This window comes from Callospermophilus lateralis, chromosome 5 (assembly GCF_048772815.1).
Source record: "Callospermophilus lateralis isolate mCalLat2 chromosome 5, mCalLat2.hap1, whole genome shotgun sequence".
Lineage (NCBI taxonomy): Eukaryota > Metazoa > Chordata > Mammalia > Rodentia > Sciuridae > Callospermophilus > Callospermophilus lateralis.
Window position 1 is genome coordinate 153,523,517 of NC_135309.1, and position 17,867 is coordinate 153,541,383.

Here is a 17,867-nt window from a genome sequence, read left to right on the forward strand (position 1 = left end):
TTCATACACCGAAGTACTATGCTTCTTCCTGGATGTATTACTTATTTCAGATTTTGTCATTTTATTTTTGGCTATATTTCTGCCAATTGAAAGCACAGGCCTTTCAGATGGGTGTGAAGAGGTCAGTTTGGCCCCTAGATGCTGCGCCCATGCACACTGTTGGTAGGCTTGGAGCAACGTCAGCAATCTCCGGCTTAAACAAACTTGGCTTGTTTCTTGAGTATTCATGCCTTACTCATATTTCAATGCATACAGGCAACTCAGACAAAGTCAATGAGTAATCCTTCCTATCCCTTCTCCAAGAAGCAGTACTCAAGTCACTTCTCCAAAACACTCTCCCTGCTGCGGTCTGGCAGGGAGACCTCCCTCAAAGCCTCCCCTCCCCCATAGTCCATAGTGTTACTGAGAGACAGTAGAGACTTTAAGAGGTGTGGTCTGGTGGCAGGTCACAGATCACTGGGGGCATGCCATTTAAAGAACTGAAGGATCCTGTCTCTTCTTACCTCCTTCTCTTTTTTCTCTCAGCCATGAGATGAACAATATTCCTCCACGTGTTCCTGTCATAATGTGCTGCTTTGTTGGAGATGGAAAAGCAATGGGGCCAACTGACCATGGACTGAAACCTCCAGAACTATGAGCCAAAATAAACTTTTCATCTTTTTTAAACTTATCTCAGGTATTTTGTTACAATAATGGAAAGCTGCTAACATATTCACCTATTGGTTTATAGTCACTGCTGGTGATTGTTTTCATTGTTTTATTCTCTTTGCAGAACCTCACACAGAGCTTTGCAGGTGTTCAATAAATCTATGAATTGAATTCTGAAGACATCTGTCCCTGGATTAATGTGACAATGCTTACTTAGCAATTGACGGTACATGATAATTCCATTTCTTTACCTGATTCTCAAAGCTCATAGGGATTATAGTTCTCTTAGATTTTCCAAAAACCTAGTCAGATAGATATATTGAAATGATTGAACTAGAAAAATGTGATTAACTTATCTCTGGACAAACAGCAAAAGTCAAAGAACACAAAACTTCATTTAATAGCTGATTTTGATATCAGTAAACTAAAATTGCTAATACTTGTCTATTTTCTTCCCTTAAAAGTAACAGACTGAATCTGACTTGATTGGTGAGCAGAGTTTTTAGGACACAAAGTCTACACATGCAATTTTGTTAAACACATCTATAGAGCTGTAAACAACAACAACAACAACAAACACACACAACTACTACTCTTACATATGAAAAATAGAGTAATAAGTTAGTTAATAATAAAAAACAAGAGTTTGATCCAAAAATTATGTTCTTTTAAATAAACAGCTGTTGACCTTTACTGGCAGCAAACATTGTGCTGTAAGTACCAGAGCTTGCTTCATGCTCATCAGATCAACTTGGTCTTCGACAGAAGGCCTAAGTCTGGGGACCAAGGGGAGGACCTTCTGTTCTGTGTTCTGACTAGACAGCTGAAGCTCATTAGGTTGAATTCTGTTCTTGTGAATAGTGAGAAAGAAAAAAGAAAGAGAAAGGCAGATGTTCCGAGAGAGCACAGACGTAGTCGTGGACTTCACTGGTGTCCGTGGGGGCCTGTCTTTATAACCTGGAACAGCTGTCAGGACTGACACAACAGGTCTCAGGGACCTGAGGAGAAAGCAGGTTTGGTTATATGTTCTTGTCACATCTGTGACGGTCACTGCTTCCGTGCCGCCCATGTGCCTCTTACACAAATGTGTGACAAGTTACTATCAGCACAACGCTGTCTCGTATCTGCAACATGGGACTTTTTTTGGTTTTTGAATGAAGTGTTTGTGAAATCCTCTTGGTTTTGTGGGTGGGCCCTTGTCAACTTTCTCTGTTTCTTATATGGAGATATGTCTGCATAGACATTCAAGCTTTTCTGAAATTAGTTTTTTTTTTTTTTTTTTTTGGGTTCTGGGGATTGAACCCAGGGGCACTTAACCACCAGGGCCACATCCCCAGCTCTTTTTTAAATTTTAGAGACAGGGTCTCACTGAGTTACTCAGAGCCTTGCTAAATTGCTGAGGCTGGCTTTGAGCTTGTGATCCTCCTACTTTAGCCTCCTGAGCTGCTGGGATTACAGTCATACACCAATGCAGTTTGGATAAAATATTTTCTTAGGAAACTGTCCATTTCATCTAAGGTTTCATTTCAAGTTTACTTTCAAAGACTTGAATAAAGTTACATCTTTCTGATTGTAAACTCATTTCCTGAGTTTATTCTTCCCTTATAACTTCTTAATTTTGTACATTTGTGCTTTCTACTTAATTTTTTTTTTAAATTGTAGATGGACACACTATCTTATTTTAATTAATTTATTTTTATGTGGTGCTGAGGATCGAATCCAGGGCCTCACATGTGCGAGGCAAGCGTTCTACCACTGAGCTACAGCCCCAGCCCTGCTTTCTATTTTTAAAAGAAGGTTATTATATGTCTGTTTACTTAAAAACATTTTGGTTTTATATATAATTCTACTGTTTTCTGATTCATTATTTTCTGCTTTTATCTCTATGAATTCATCCGATTTCCTTTGCTTTATTGTTCATCTAACATCCTGAGTTTTAGATGTTATTTGACTTATTTTCATTCTTCTGTCTCCCTTTATATTTTGACCAGTGTAGAGAAGAAAACCACATAGTTAATTAAAATAGTCACTCTGACAACAGGCTACAGATGAACAGTTAAAGTAATTTATTTTCCGAGAAGTGCTATGAAGCAATCCTTGGTCAGCTGGCTAGTTCTTATTCTGCAATTATTTAAGTTGCATTCCAATTTAAGTGAGTAGGTCTTAGGACACAAGGAACATTTTTTTTTAGAGTGGCTTTTTTATTTTTCATATAGACCTTTCAGGTTTTAGGTTTAGGAAGGTTCATTTCTTGGACATCATATTATGTAACAGTTGAATATCGTCTCTGCAATCCAATAAATTAATATATAGCTTTTGATGGACAAACAATTCAGTGCTCAAATACAATCATGAGGTGATACAGCCTTAGAGATCACCCACACAATGACAGACATGATGGCCAAGAATCTGCAGAGTCACAGGGTGCAGGACAAGTTTGAGGATATTAAAATGATTGACCAGAATTTTTATTGACAATAAATAGCTCCCATTTGGCATCAGGGGATCAGTGACTGGCAATCCTTGAAGAATTGTTTCCTTTGAACCAGAAAAGAGGGAAGAATCTAGATTTCATGACATAATAAAGAAGGGAAGGCATCCATATACACCCTGTGGAACACTGTGAGAAGCTTAGCAAACAGCACCCCCCTGTTGATGACCCCTCCCCAATTTACAGGGGAAAGATACAGGCTCAGAGAGGCTGAGGCACTTGCCTGGTGGAACCCAACTCTTAGAAGGAAACTTTGAATCCAAGTCCATCTGCCTCCAAAACCTATGCCCTCTTCACTATGCCAACAGCTTTATGCCTGTTAAGAGGGGACATAAGTGAGAAGAAACAACTGTTTCATCTGAGTAAACAGAAAATGTTGAGTTCCTCAGAAATGAAAAAAGAGAACACAAAAGGAAGTCAAAAGGACTAATCACGGACCATCTCTCCATTTGGAGGTCCACCCAAATGAATTACAATAAAACACAGCACTGCACATGGAATTACACTTGCAGAATAATGACTAGCAGGCAGGCAAGTGCTGCCTCATAGCATTCCCTGAGAAACCTTTTCTATTATTAGATAAGAATGATTCTAATGGTTATATAATTGATGGATATAAATGGCCTTTTAAAAAATGTTAAGGATGCCTGAAGACTCACTGGATATAATTTAAGCACCCTTCATTTAGACTATTAATCAACTTGTCTCTAAAGCAAGTAGGTGGTGGTAATTCAATTTATATTGGCATGATTCTAAATTCCTCACCACTAGAGTCCAAATTCTTGAGTTATCTCCCAAGTCCTACCAATTTCCTGTCTAATTTCAAAGCTCAGTGTGTCTTTCTCACTGTAATGGCAGGGGTTTAAAATGTGTCTTATATATAATTCCCATCTGACCATGTCAAGCCAGTTTCATTAGAGGCTGTTTAGGGGTGGGAGAAGAAATGGTAATGACATATCTGGTACATAGTTAACATCCAAATGCAGGAAGTTAACTTGCTAAATTGAAGAGGTACTCTCTTTGATCTAGCAATTCTGATAATGGAAATTTAGCCTACAGATATAATCATACATGACAAGGATGTTTGTAGTGTAGTGACGAATGTGGATGTTCATAGTAGTGAAAAAATGGAGACAAATACATATTAGGAATTTGTTTAAGTAAATTATAGTGATTATATCTCTGACCCTTATAGTTGATAAAAGTTTCAAGCATTCTGAATGCCCCAGTTTCCTCACCTGTAAAATGGGATAACAGTAGTGCATGCTTATCTCATAGGGTTGTTGTGAAGACTGTACAAATTAATATGTACTTGCACTTAGAATAGTAACTGGTTTAGAGTAAGCCTTCAGTGGTATTACCACCATGGCATTCATGAAATGGAATAGTATACAGTTATCAAAGGGAAGAGGTATTTGCATGTACTCACAAGAAAAATATCTAGAGGGAAACAAGTCAAACTGCATAGTGGTCATCTCTGGAGAATGAACTTGTGGGAGAGGTTGAAGATTTTCAACTTTGAGAGGGATGGCTTTCAGAAGATGTTAAAAATCTTGACAGGGATAGTAGAATACATTGATGTAAAAAAGTTGTTATCACTGGTAGCTTTCCCATTTCATCATTAAGAAATTGAAGAAAGAGAAACTAATGAATTTGAATCAGAAGCAACATGTGCCTGGTCTAATTTCAAAGAATCAATTTAATTTGGGGTTTTTAGCAAATGAATTTAGAGGGATCAACTGAAAACACAGAGGTCACTAATAAATCCCTTAAGGAATACTGTAAATACTTTTCTCTTAGGGATTGAAACTCCCCAAAAGAATATCGGCGCCTGTCAAAGAAAGCTGTGAACAAATCTAGGGTGCCACTGACTCTGGGCGCGTCTTCAGACAGGACAGAGCTGTCCACTCTTGCCACCACTGCGGTGAAGGTGTGAGCAGTGAAGGATTAGCCTTGCCCCAAAGGAGGTGTGCTGAGCTGATAAGAAGGGCTCTGCTGGGGAGCAGGGCTTGGGTCAAGGCCGACAGTCTGTGCTAACAATATGACTTTTGGTGGGGATTCTGGATCACATGGTGTCTCAGACTCTGGAAAGGCAGGAAGCTAAGGCCAGCCATTTGAGCAGTTGACCATGTGTGTGTGACTGAGCCCAGTGAGAAAGCGTGAACACTTGAGGCTCAGGGGAGAAGCTGCAGCTGGTAACACTGTGCATCACCTTGCATGGCTGCTGGAGAACTCAGTTCTGCCACAGAACCTCCCAGGATGCTTGGACCCGACACTCTCCTGGACTACATGGTCACCTGTGGGTTGATTTTATTCTGTGTTCTTTCACACGTTAAACTGCATCTGTGGAAATACTGGCTTTCTAGAGTTCTGTGAGTCCTTCAAAGATACTGGTGGACATGAGGGTGGCTGTGGGAACCTCCAAACTTGCTTTTGGTCAGAAATGAGGGTGGTCTTGGGGCACAGACATATTTTGCAGACCAGAGCAATACCTGGGTGAAGGTAAACCCATCTGCACATAACACTGAAAGCAGCTTCCAAATCTGACTTTCCTGGAAGCCTTACCATCTTGCTCTTCACGAGTTCCTCGATTGCACTGACAAGTTCGGCTGCGCTTGGAGTTTCGGAGCTGGTGGGGCGGACTAGTAACCGAGAAGAGGCCTATAGAAGTTAAGAAAAAGAAAAGGGGGAGGGGTAGTCTCACATTAGTAACTGGACAGACGGTGAATTCCCCTGCAAGCTCCATCTCTCTATTAAAAGTAATTCCAGACAAAAAGACCACAAGTTTGTCTTTGTTTGCATTTATTTAGAGTTATCCTTTAAAATTTACAATATTCTGACATGAGACATTAAATAAAACCTGTCTGGGATACATGTGGAAAGCAGACAATGTCTGCTTTTAATCTGCAGTCATGTAACATCATAATGCTTTTCAGAAAGGTGACTGGGCATGGGAGTACCCTAACTGTAATGTCCACACTGCTGGCTGAGCTCTGGGATAAGGAGAAGGAAACAGAATCTGGCCAATGGAGAAGTGAGAGGTTTAAGGTCTACTCAGGAATACCAACAATGGCTTTACTATGTTTAGGGACTGAGAAAAATAAAACAAAAACAAGAAAAGAGGAGCCAGGGTACGGTGACCAGACAGGGAAGAGAGGGGGACAAGCTCACCATTTTCTGTGCCATCCATATCCCCAATGATTAGTGCAGAGAACAGGAGAGCTGAGGCCTCACAAGCTATCAGATGCCACTTATGGCTAGAATCAAGGGTGTAATGGGGTTGACAGTAAGGAAATCTGAGGGAGGGGCTACTAAGTTCGAGTCTCAGTAATTGGCAAACACGCTGTGTTTGCAGATTACTTGCACCGTTGATTAGCTGGGAACTAGAAGAGGGGCATAAGTAATATGAACCTTGCTTCATATTAAGGACAGCAGAGATGCATGCGACACATGGCTAGCTGTCCTAGTGATGCATTTCTCACGGTAGACAGATACAGATTTATACGTTTACAAGAGGCTGTTACATATGTGGATCAAAATATGCACTTTACAAAACAAATGTTGGTTTGGTCTAATGAAATTTGGAATATGGGGTGAAGAAAACAAAGAAAAAATTCAAATGGAAAGGTAAGGAAACTGAGCCAAAACAGACACAGAACACAAATCAACATAATGCTGCCGTGAAAGTTCACAAAAAGAGAAAACAGAACAAAACAAAAAATTAGTCACAAGATAATAAACTGGGAACATCACTACAGATTTCTGTAAATGAAAACTGCTACTGATAATACCCAATGAGGTAACACAGGAGCCAATAAATGATTCTAGCCAATGAGAATATAGTGCAATTGGCTCTTTACACAGAAAAAAACCACTCCCATAGTTGATGAATAAATCAGCAAAGTCTGATCCCTCATTGTTTGGATAACCACCCAAATTCAAGAAATTTTAGTTTTCTACTTTTTAAAAAAGGTATAGTTTAGAGTGTTAAAAAGCCGCTTAGGCAACTGTGAGAAAACTGTCCCACAGCCCCATTTCCAGGCTAGCCACTGAATGTGCAGGGGCTGAGGCCTCTCTCACCTCAGGCCCTCCTCCCCTTCCTCTGCTGCACAGCTCGGGGCCTATACATAAAACTCCAGGGACCCAGCCCACGTTCAGATCTGCAGTTCACAACTACGATCCAGAGCCGTGGTACTCTTATTGTGCCTGGCATGGACTGTGTGCTAAAAAAGGAGGAGGGCATAAAGTCCTTTGAGAATGGGCTGTGGAAATTTCTGCCTTGGGTTAAGACTACGTGATTGGATCCAGCCTCACAACTGCCAATCATGGGCTGTGTTAGATCCTAGGTCATCAAATACAGGATGATCCAGCAAGCAACTGTGCCAATACTGACAACAAAGGTAAGGAAGAAGAGAGGGAAAGAATGGGAGGCATAAAATGTTGACAATACATTTTTTTACTCAGAAACTGTCAAAATTAAAACCCAGCAAATTGCTAAAATTAAAACAAGGGAATGGCTTTACAGCATGATTTTCAAAACCTGATAACTGCAAGGGGCACACTGGGGTTAGCAGTCTAGAGAGGATGAGCAAGCTAGACTTATCAGGTTTTCTTTTCTTTCTTTCTTTTTTTTTTTTTTTGGTGAATAAATCAACAAAGTCTGGTCCCTCATTGTTTGGATAACCACCCAAATTCAAGAAATTTTATTTGACATTTTATTTTTAGGGTTCTACAACTGGGATGGACAAAAGAAGATTAAGAAAGAACTCACGGAAAAAACACTTTACATGCCTAGTCACTAAATGTTCAGGGGGCTCCAAAGAGGAGACTCACGGCCCCCAGCTGATTCTCACTCTTTGATAACCATGCCCACACTCTACTGAAATGATCCTATGAACATGATTGGCATGTTGGAAAACTAAATGGACAACCACCCAATCTTATTTTAAACAGAAACCTCTGTGAAAAAATACCTCCCAGTAGCCTATTATTTCCTTGATGCTGCAAAAAGGCAGACTGCATGGAACTTTGGATTGTTCTCTCAGAGGCTCTTATCAATACATTAAGAAATTTAAAAATTAAAGGCAGCAATTACTAAAGCATCATTAATATGCACTGAACATATTTATATATTCATATGGGCATTAGAAACTCATATGTTGGCCTAGTGCTTATTCTACATGGATTTGCTTATCATACTCTTGGGCACCAGCAGGCTGACTGTACCTGGGAAAGTTCCAGGCTGCCTCAGCTCCTGAAATGGAGCTGTGTGGAGCGGCTACTGAAAGGGCCCCTGCCCCTGGCACAGATGTCCTGGGTTGGTCCTTTACCTTGTCATCCTGCGAGTCCGGCTGAAGGAGGCTGTGCTGCTGGATAGCCATGGGTGGGGGGAGTGGCACAGCATCGGCCCCCTCCTCCCCTTCTTCTTCTCCACAGCTCTGCATGCCTGACGAAGAGGATTTAGAGAGCGTGCCGCTGCTGAGGCCCTCATTCCGGCCTCTCTGAAATCAAACCAATATTTGCTTGTTACATTCTAAACTGTGACTTGCATGTTCAGATGCTGGGACCTGCGTGGTGAACTGGAAGAGCACAGTGAGAACAGAAAGTGGGGTGGCAGAAATCAGGAACAGGCTCTTTCTGACTTTAATTTGTATTCCTTTGCTGCAATCTACTATTTTGTTTGCTGATTAGGATGACAGAAGAGCCACACCCATGTTATCTGAAGGGACTGCCAGCATATCTTTTTAGGCTCAAAACTCACCTCAACTCCAAGAAGCTAAATAAATAAAAAAATAAAAGTCTAAACCACAACCCTCATGTTGATTGAATTTGTTTGGCCCAGGTTTTTTCATTTTTGGTAACTTGTTAGAATAAAATTCACAGAAATAATAAGGGCATAAGAAATATAATCCAAGGTGTTTTTTAAGAATATGAATCACATTTCCTTCTATCCTTGCTTATAAAAAACATTCCATTTTAGCTCTACTATGAGGACACAGATTTATAAAACAAGATATATAAGTACATAATGACCCACCTACTCCAGTAAAAACCAGTGGCAAAAATACACTCAGGAAAAAAACAGCAGTAATGGCAGAAAACACATGTTTGCCAATCAATGAAATATACAACTCTGAGTCTATTTCTTTCTGCCTTTTCTTTTTCTTTTTTTTTTAGCCTGTGTGAAATTTGGGGAAGGTCAAGTTAACAACTTTGTGGGAGCCTCACTGTCATATCCAGCACTGAAGACTATCTCAGGGATTGTGAAGAAATTGTTTCTTTTAAAAAATATATATATTTTTTAGTTGTAGATGGACACAATACCTTTATTTCATTTATTTATTTTTAAGTGGTGTTGAGGATTGAACCCAGGGGCTCTCACATGCTAGGCAAGTGCTCTGTCACTGAGCTACAGCCCCAGCACGAAGGAATTGTTTCTTTCCATGTAATTTAAAGGTCCCTGCACAAAACAAAAACAGTCCTGTCTGACCTACACCCTCTTACATTTGGTGACATGGGAATAATGCAGTGTTTACTACTCAGTCAGCAAAGGAAACTGACTGGATATTTTCAACTCAGGACAAGATGTAAGGTACAAATAATAACTGGACGATGCTGACACTCCACAAGCCCTTACAGATCTAAAATTAGAGCTTTCCTTACAAAAAGCTGCAAGGGTGTTCAGTGCTTAACCTCAGGGACTGCTGACATCCTCTGTAGACACTGTGGGGGGACTGAGTGAGGAGAGGGCTGAGATCTCACAGGACCCCTGCCTAAAGGCATGGACCTTGGCGGCTGATGGCCTTGAGGGTTTCTTTCTCAGAAGCCATGTGTGGTCTGACTATGCTTACAGGCAGTAGCTCTTCAGTCATCTTTCAAGCTGTCCCCTAGAGTCTGATGGTCCACTAAACAGAGACACTAGTCGGGATATGTGATGCTGGTGATTTCTAATTAAACCAAACAGTCTATTCACAAGACAAGCAAATACAATTTAAGAGAGACTGTTAGAAGGTTTCTAGCCTCCCACAAAATTTGTGGCCACTACACACCTACCTCTTCAGCAGTCTCGTCCTGAGGAGTGGCTGCACTGTCATCCGAGTCCTTCTGTGAGCCAGCGTCTGTGCTCTTGCGGACCTCCCTGCTCTTTTTGTGCTTGTGGGCGAGCTTCTTCACGTGCCCATCAGCCTTGCCACTGCTCAGCCGCCGCACTGGGCTGGTAAGCCACTTGCGCAAGGTGTTGCCTGGCCGCTTGGGACCCGGAGAGCTCTGGGCCCCGATCATGTGGGGCTGAAGGGAAGCTACAGAGGCAGGTGGACTGGCATCGTTACTGGAGACAGAGAGGGAGTCTGATGGGATGAGAGAATGAGAAGGAGTTTTACTGAACATGGCACAAATCCCCTTGGGGCTGAAGTCTGTGCCATTCAGCTCACATGCTTTTGTCCCCCTAGCTGCAGAGCTCAGGTGGACTGTTGGGAGCTAACTACTGGCTTTACCTCCAGGGTAAACTAAGATTAGAAGGCTGAATGTTCCCACTCACATTTATCAAACTTGAGTTTTGCTAGAAATGATTTTCTGCAGGTTGCTTTGCCCCCTCTAAAAATAATACAAATCACTAATCCTGAAGATGAGTATCATTAGTGCACAGATTTAAATGTCATTAATTGCAGGGCCTGGTGACACATGCCTGTAACCCCAGGAACTCGGGAGGTAAAGGAGGGAGGATTTCAAGTTTGAGAACAGCCTTGGCGGCTTAGTGAGACTCTGTCTCAAAATAAAAAAATTAAAAGGTTTGAGGATGTGGCTCAGCAGTAGAGTGCTGTTGGTTTCAACAACAACAAGAAAAATCAATTGGGTAAAATATCATATACACTGCTGGGCAGATTTTCATCTATTTTCTTGATTAACAAAATCCAAGAAAAAAGATACAAAAAAAATTTTTAAAAAGTTTTTAGCTACATAATTACTAACTTACTAACTGTAAACTCATTCTGTCAAAGAAATGTAATAGTTGGTCTTACTGCCAATGAATAAAAGTATATACATATATGATTATAGTATATCATATGATTATAGAGTTTTGCTCTGGTCAGACTGTGACAAGCAGCACACATCTAAATAGGCCTGTGTTGAGGTTAAATTTGGTGACTATGGCAAAGAAACAGCAGGTCAGTTTCCTGAAGAGCCAGCCCACACCAGTGGGTGTCTTCACCAGCTGCCTCCACAAAGTTATCTCATGTGTTTGGGTGAATACTGGCAAATATTAACAAAACAACAACACATCTGAAAGTTGAATGGAGGAAGGAGAAGCCCCCTGGGCTAACCAAAACTCTATAGAAAATATATCCATGTTAAGCTTCTCACTGGAACTGAAAAATTAAACATAGCCAACTCTGGGTTGATGATTTTTCAAATCGAAAAACAACAACAACAACAAAAAAACAGATTTGGGTAACAGCAGACATTCAGCAAGTCCATGAAGTTAGGCATTACTTTTCAACTTGAAAACCAGGGACAGTGAACACCTTGCAGCCTCTTCTTGAGCAACAATGATGTGGAATAAAATGCTTCACTTCAGGAAATGGAATGGTAAGCATGGCCATAGCTCACTGTGTTTGTTATTTTCCTAAATCTTTTGAAGTCTTAAAAGCATATTAAAGCTAATCTTCAAAAATATTCTTTTATATATACACCTATATTAGCCGTCTTCACCTCTGAGGTAGAGACCATTACTTGCTGCAGTTAAAAGCAAGAGAACTAATCCCTGCCAACACTGTGATTACATGTAGAGTCAAGAGCGCTTCCCACTAAGAACCCCAGACACTTGCCTAGACAGCCAATGCCTGTCTAATTGCTGTTCTGTTCTACCCTGGCCCAAGACACAGGCTGGTATAGGTTATAATCTTCCATAAACAGGTGATGCATTTGAAGCAAAATCACTCATTCTTAAAAAGCTGGATTTTTTCTTCAAGGCAGATTTTGTTTCAAAACTAATCAATATCTGTTAAGAAGTAATAATATTCTCCCCTGCCTATGCACATGTGCACACACACACATGGTGTGTGTATTTTTTATGCATATTTAACAATTTTAATGACAGTTATTAAAACATTTCCACATTAGACCATTTTCCTTTGGTAGGGTCTGGAAAGGCAGGAGGGATAATACCATGAAGCCAACCCTTCCTCAGCAACTGCTCAGGTATTTACTTAGAACAAAGGGCAAAGGAGGCCAACACAGCCCCCAGCTCAGGGTTCTAGGTGCAGTGACAACAGGAAGGACAAAGAAAGGGGGGTTTCTGGAAAACCCACATGCCAGAAGATACGCTGTGCAGGAGTCACCAGCCTGCACAAACAGTGAGCTGGTCCATGGCTCATATCTTTAGGACAGTAACTTCTTTGACAGGTACCCTCTAAGCTGAACAACTGCACAAGACAAACTATGAAGGTGACACACAGGCAGAGGCTGGGAGACATCCTAGATGGGCTGAAACAGATGAGGAGGAATCCCCACTGTGCCTGAGATGAACTGGGGGAGGGACAAAAAAAAAAAAAAAAGACCAAGGCCCACTTTAATAAAACTAAGTCAAAGGTGGGTCTTCATGTTCAGAAGGAGAATTCTTGCTTATCAGAAATAATGAAGAATCCACCTAACCCAGAAAATCAAGTTCACAGATTCTTTTGCGCCTAAATGTGAAAATTTGGCGGGCTTGGCATGGGAGTAATACTGCACGTATTATGAACCCCAAGTAAAAAGAGGATGCCTACCAGGAATTCTGACCAGACCGCTTGGTCCACCTGGGTTTGCAGGGTTACAAAGAAGTGAGAGAGAGGTCTTGGAAGAAGGTGTGTGGTTAGGCAGGGATGCAGATGTATCTACTCCCCAGCGGGTCCTGTGAACCTCTGCACCATGGCAGGATCAACTGCAATCAATTAATAATGCTGTGTGGAACCCAGATGGGTTTACAAGGATCATTCTCAGGGCATTTTAGCCTTGCCTGGGAAAGTGGCTGGTTCAAAACCAGAAAGAAATTAGATACATCATTTCCCAGTGTCTCTGTTGGGCTCAGCTGCACAGGCTTGATTCTTTGCTCCTTGGGCAGCAGGTTCCTGCTTTCCTGGCTGTGGCCTAAACAGTCCATCCTATAGCCAGTGGACCAACACTGTCCAACTCATCAGTGCCACAGATGGATGCAATGGGGCGAGTACCACTGGGTGAGGGGAATAAATAGCCCTCTCTTTACCAAGTCTTGCCAAAATGACACCATTTCATTTCACTGGTATGCACAGGGTTTAGAAAAATCCTGGCAGTGCTAGCAGCCATTATGATCAAAGAAGGAAATTTTGTTACTTTTCAAATTTCACTTTGAAAACCATTTTGTTACAGAAGTCTGAAAATGTAGAGAGAAAATATCTTCACTTCTCTCTAAGATTAGCAGATATTCTATGTAACCCTGATATATTAGTCATCATTTTGGTGATCAGTAATGGGAAAAAAAACCCCTCCAAAATAACTGTAAATAGATAAATGACAACTGCTCTCTCTATAACAATAATGCTCAATTCTTTGTCCTTCTGGATACTGGTAAACCAATAAATTGTTTTTCTTTTCATTATAGAAATTCCTTTTGCCTAAATCAGTGGACTATAACAGCCTAAGTATCTGCTCTTCACTGGCATAAATATTAAGCTTAAAGGCTTAACAATTATTTAAACAAAAGAATCATTAATAGAATGAAAAAAGTATCTGCTATTAATTTTAGTTACTTGAAGAACAGACTTTGCCCACCATATCAACTTCACTGTTGCAAATTTTGAATTAAATCACATGCCCTAATGATATCTCTAGTGGATGTAAAAGTCTTCAATGCTACTGGACACAAGATAAGCATAAATCTCACAAAAACTCTAGAGTTTTAAGTTCTCAGTCTCCTTGAAAATGTCTTAAATTACTGATTGCACACAGTTGTCTTTCTCAGAAGAGGTTCCAATGCTGTGTGTATGGGGGCCCAAGTGTCTGCTGCCTGGTAAACACTGAGGCGTGTACTCCCTTCCTCCTGTCTGCTCAAGATCTGATTGTGGACAGGCAGGCCAAGAGTGATCCTCAGGAGAAGAATCCTATGATCAGAACCTTATATTACCAAATTGTGACACTTTTTGTCTAGCTGAGTAACTGTCAGGATGGGAGGTGGACGAAGAACAGACTCCAGGCTTGCGTGGGTAGGTGCCATGTCTGGTCTGTTTAACAGCTACATGCTCAGCTGCCAGCAGACTGCCTTGCATACCCCTGATGACAAATGGGGGGAGGGATGGACAAATGAATCAGCTACAGGCTGTTTGTCTGTTTCTCTTTATCCAGCCCAAGCATACCACTTGACAATGTCAGTCGATCACTTGGAACAATGTCCTGAGTTAGTGGTATATCCTGATCAGTTTTGTGATGAACTATAAAAGGCACCTAATTTTAATCCAGTTCCTGAGTTTGTGAGTTATTGACTTCACAGATGACAATCAGAGCAGACCAAGCTACCCTCCAGGGCCTGGCACTCACCCTTGCATGCTTTGTGATGCTCTCTCATAGGGCAGAGCCCAGGCTAGGCGCATGTCAACAGTACCCATCAGGGAGGCGTTGTGCAGGGGCAGAGGAGTCACCATGGGAGACTCATCCATTTGTTCATTTCCCACTCTTATTTGCTTGACTTTGGCCTTCCCCTCAAGGTCAACCTCAGCAGGAGAAAGTCAATGCTCAAATTCTGCTTTCCTACCCTTCATGAGCTTTCTTGTCTGCAGAGAAAGCCTTCAGCCCATGCCACACATGGTTTGAGAGTAAGCTTTTGAACCCATGGACTCAGCATCCAAAGGAGAATGTGGGCGGTCACAAAGGACCCTGTGATCTGCAGGGGGCCTGCGTCTGAGCCAGGCTCTTGTACTGGACAGCTGTGAACCCAGCTGATGCTGTGGCACTCCTGTTTTCCCACCTCATGAGGTTGTAACTGGACTAGAGGAAACAATGGGAATGGACTGGCTTTATTATAAGTGGTAATGTGTTATTTACAAATGAGGGATGGCTGAGGTGCCCAACCTTGCTGGTCATTGTGTAGAACCTGGGAACACTGCCTGTATATAAATCAGAGTTCCCTGACTATAGGAATCAGGTTTGTAATCACAGGCCTGGCATGGTGTCTGGGAAATACTAAAAATGGATGAATGAAACAACTTAAATTACTTCATTTCATTTTAAAGATAATTCGTCCCATATTAAGAGAACAAAGCAGACTTCAGCATAAAGAGATACTATCTGCCTAAAAAATGGTCAGGTGTGCACTGAAAAAATCATGGAGCCCCAGGAGAGCTAATTAATTAAAGTTTTTCTCTTCTGATATTCAGAGGGAAAATCCTCACATGGACAGCTTCTTTACTGAAGTCAGAGTTCATGCAAAGTCCATGCCAGATTTTCTTCTTTAAAAAAAGGAAAAAAGCTAAAGAAATGGGGAGAAGCAAGAGTGCTGACCCCAAGCCCCACACAGGAAAGGATTTCACCATGTGAACACACACAGTGCCAGAACTATTGGGAGAAGAGAAATCTCTTTCTACTCCCAGTCTGTAAGTCTGGACATCTGTGATTAATAAAAGCACTTTTTTTTTTTTTTTTTTTTTAAATTTAAGGAAAAAAAAAAAAAAGAAAAAAGGACCATATCCTGCTAGTTGCAGGCTAAGGAGGATCACGTTTCATTTAACCCTTTCATTTTCACAATGGTAGAAAGTCCTAAAGAAGTCCCAAAAAGTTCTAGAGTAATCTGTGTGGCTAAGTGCACTGTTAAACAGTTAAAGACTCCAGCCCTTGAATTTGAAAATGTTTCACCCAAATCTGCATTTCTTTGGTTTCACTGTCTTGATAGCACACATGCTCTAGGAGGGTAGAGACTTGTGCAGCTTTGCTCATACAGTGTATCTGGGATTGAGGCCTGACTGGTATACGCAGGAATTCTACAAGTACTTGCTAAGGGCACTTCACAGATGAACAGCAGGCAAGCCCTGGGGTTCCACTCCCTCCCAGGACCTGCTGCGTAGAGGTATCTTGAAAGTCAATGGCCTTCTTTTGCTTTAGTTTCTTCATGTGTACAATGATAGTGATTCCCTGGCTTAATCAGTAGGCTGGGGAGCAGGGAAGGCATGAAATAGTCTTTGGTAAACCTATAGTCTAATGCAGATATGAAATAATACTTTCTTTTTTTCATTAAAAAAGTTTTAACCAGCAAGGAAGAATGAGACAAGGAAGAATGGTAGGAAGATCCCTAAGGAATACTAGTACTCACCAGTCCAGAGTGGGAGGCAAGAACAGCTGGGATTCAAAGGCCTGAATCTTTGTATGGCTGGTGTTAGAAGCTTCACTACGGTCCTGTGCATCTGCTATGACAGGCATCCCTCACTCACGGGATGTCAGACAGGAGCACACACACAGGACTGGTGCTGACAGTCGCATGGTGTCTGATGAGGCAGTGCCAGCACACAGACATATGCCTTGACACTGGGAGACTTTCCAGTAAACATGTGTCTCACTTTTCTAGTTCTCCTCCACACAGTTCCCCCAAATTATGTTAGTGAGTCTTCAAGTTATTCCCATTTTTGTGTCCATTTTGAGTGTTCAAATATATGTGCCAAATGAACAATGCAATGATGTCTTGATAAAAACTCCAGCCAAGATAAACATGACTCAGAGGCAAATTCCCAAAGCAAAGGGCTAAATTTCCAATTCTAGATGCAAGACCAAAAGAAATGTTTAGCAGTTACTGCTCTATGTGCTCATGTACACTTTGGGTCAGCTGCTTCTAGAGCCTAAAAATGATTATATCAGTGTATCTGAGAACAGGCTGGGTAGAGTTTCATCAGGTGTAGCTGTTCAGCAGCAGTTTCTCAAACCTCTGTCTTATCAAGAATTCAATTAAGCAAATCCAGTTTTCATTCAGGAAGTTGTTCTTCCATACCAGGGAGGTAGTAATGTATACAGGGAAACTAGGCTGGAAATTACTTAGGAAGAGAAGAACAAATAAGTTGTTAGCTTGTGACTGAATTGAACAAAATTTCTGAGTAAAGGGCTGTCATCTCTCTACTTTTCAAACTGGATTTTAATTCCTGTTTTTGGAATCAAGAAACTTTTTTTTTTCCAATAAAAAAAGAAGGGCACTATAGAAATTTTTGTAGATCATGTTAAAAAGTGATATAATCGGTAAGTCAGTCTTCTAGATGCATCTTTCAGGGAGGATGTCTTGTCTTCATTTTACATAATGATTATAGCTGTCTCAGACATGAATATTAATTTATGATTATGAGGGAAACAGTAATGAAGAAGAAATTGACTTGGTCAGTAATGCCATTATACTTCTGGTAGTTCAGAAAATAGAAGCAAGTATTTTTATGATATTTCTCCAAAGTTAAAATCTATGCTCTATTTGTGAGTAAGGATCTGAAAACTTCGACTGCCCTCTATTTTCCCGAGCCCTTACATCTCACTCCTTCTCTGTGAACACTACAAAGTCTTAATTTGTCCCCCAGCAGTGAGGATCCATCAGGCTAGAGATGGCAGACACAGACAGACCCTGAGTGCCCAATGAGTCCCTTGCCTCTTTGTACACTCCCAGGTTCCTGGGCTTTAGTCTGGGCTGCAAGTATCATACTGTTTTTCTGTCAGCACAGGAAATAATCTCTCAAAATTTCCAAAGCTTTGCAGAGGC

At 41.2% G+C, this 17,867-nt stretch overlaps 1 protein-coding gene across 2 annotated transcripts in view; it reads right to left on the reverse strand.

The window, feature by feature from the left end:
• Trio (trio Rho guanine nucleotide exchange factor) overlaps positions 1–17,867 on the reverse strand; it is a 338,720-nt gene that overhangs the window by 32,906 nt on the left and 287,947 nt on the right. For both annotated transcript variants that reach the window (XM_076857460.1, XM_076857462.1), the window contains exons 35-37: positions 10,193–10,485; positions 8,470–8,640; positions 5,705–5,800 (exon numbers count right to left, since the gene is read on the reverse strand). In XM_076857460.1, coding sequence (XP_076713575.1) covers positions 5,705–5,800; positions 8,470–8,640; positions 10,193–10,485 — 560 coding nt within the window. The remainder of the gene's footprint in view (positions 1–5,704; positions 5,801–8,469; positions 8,641–10,192; positions 10,486–17,867) is intronic.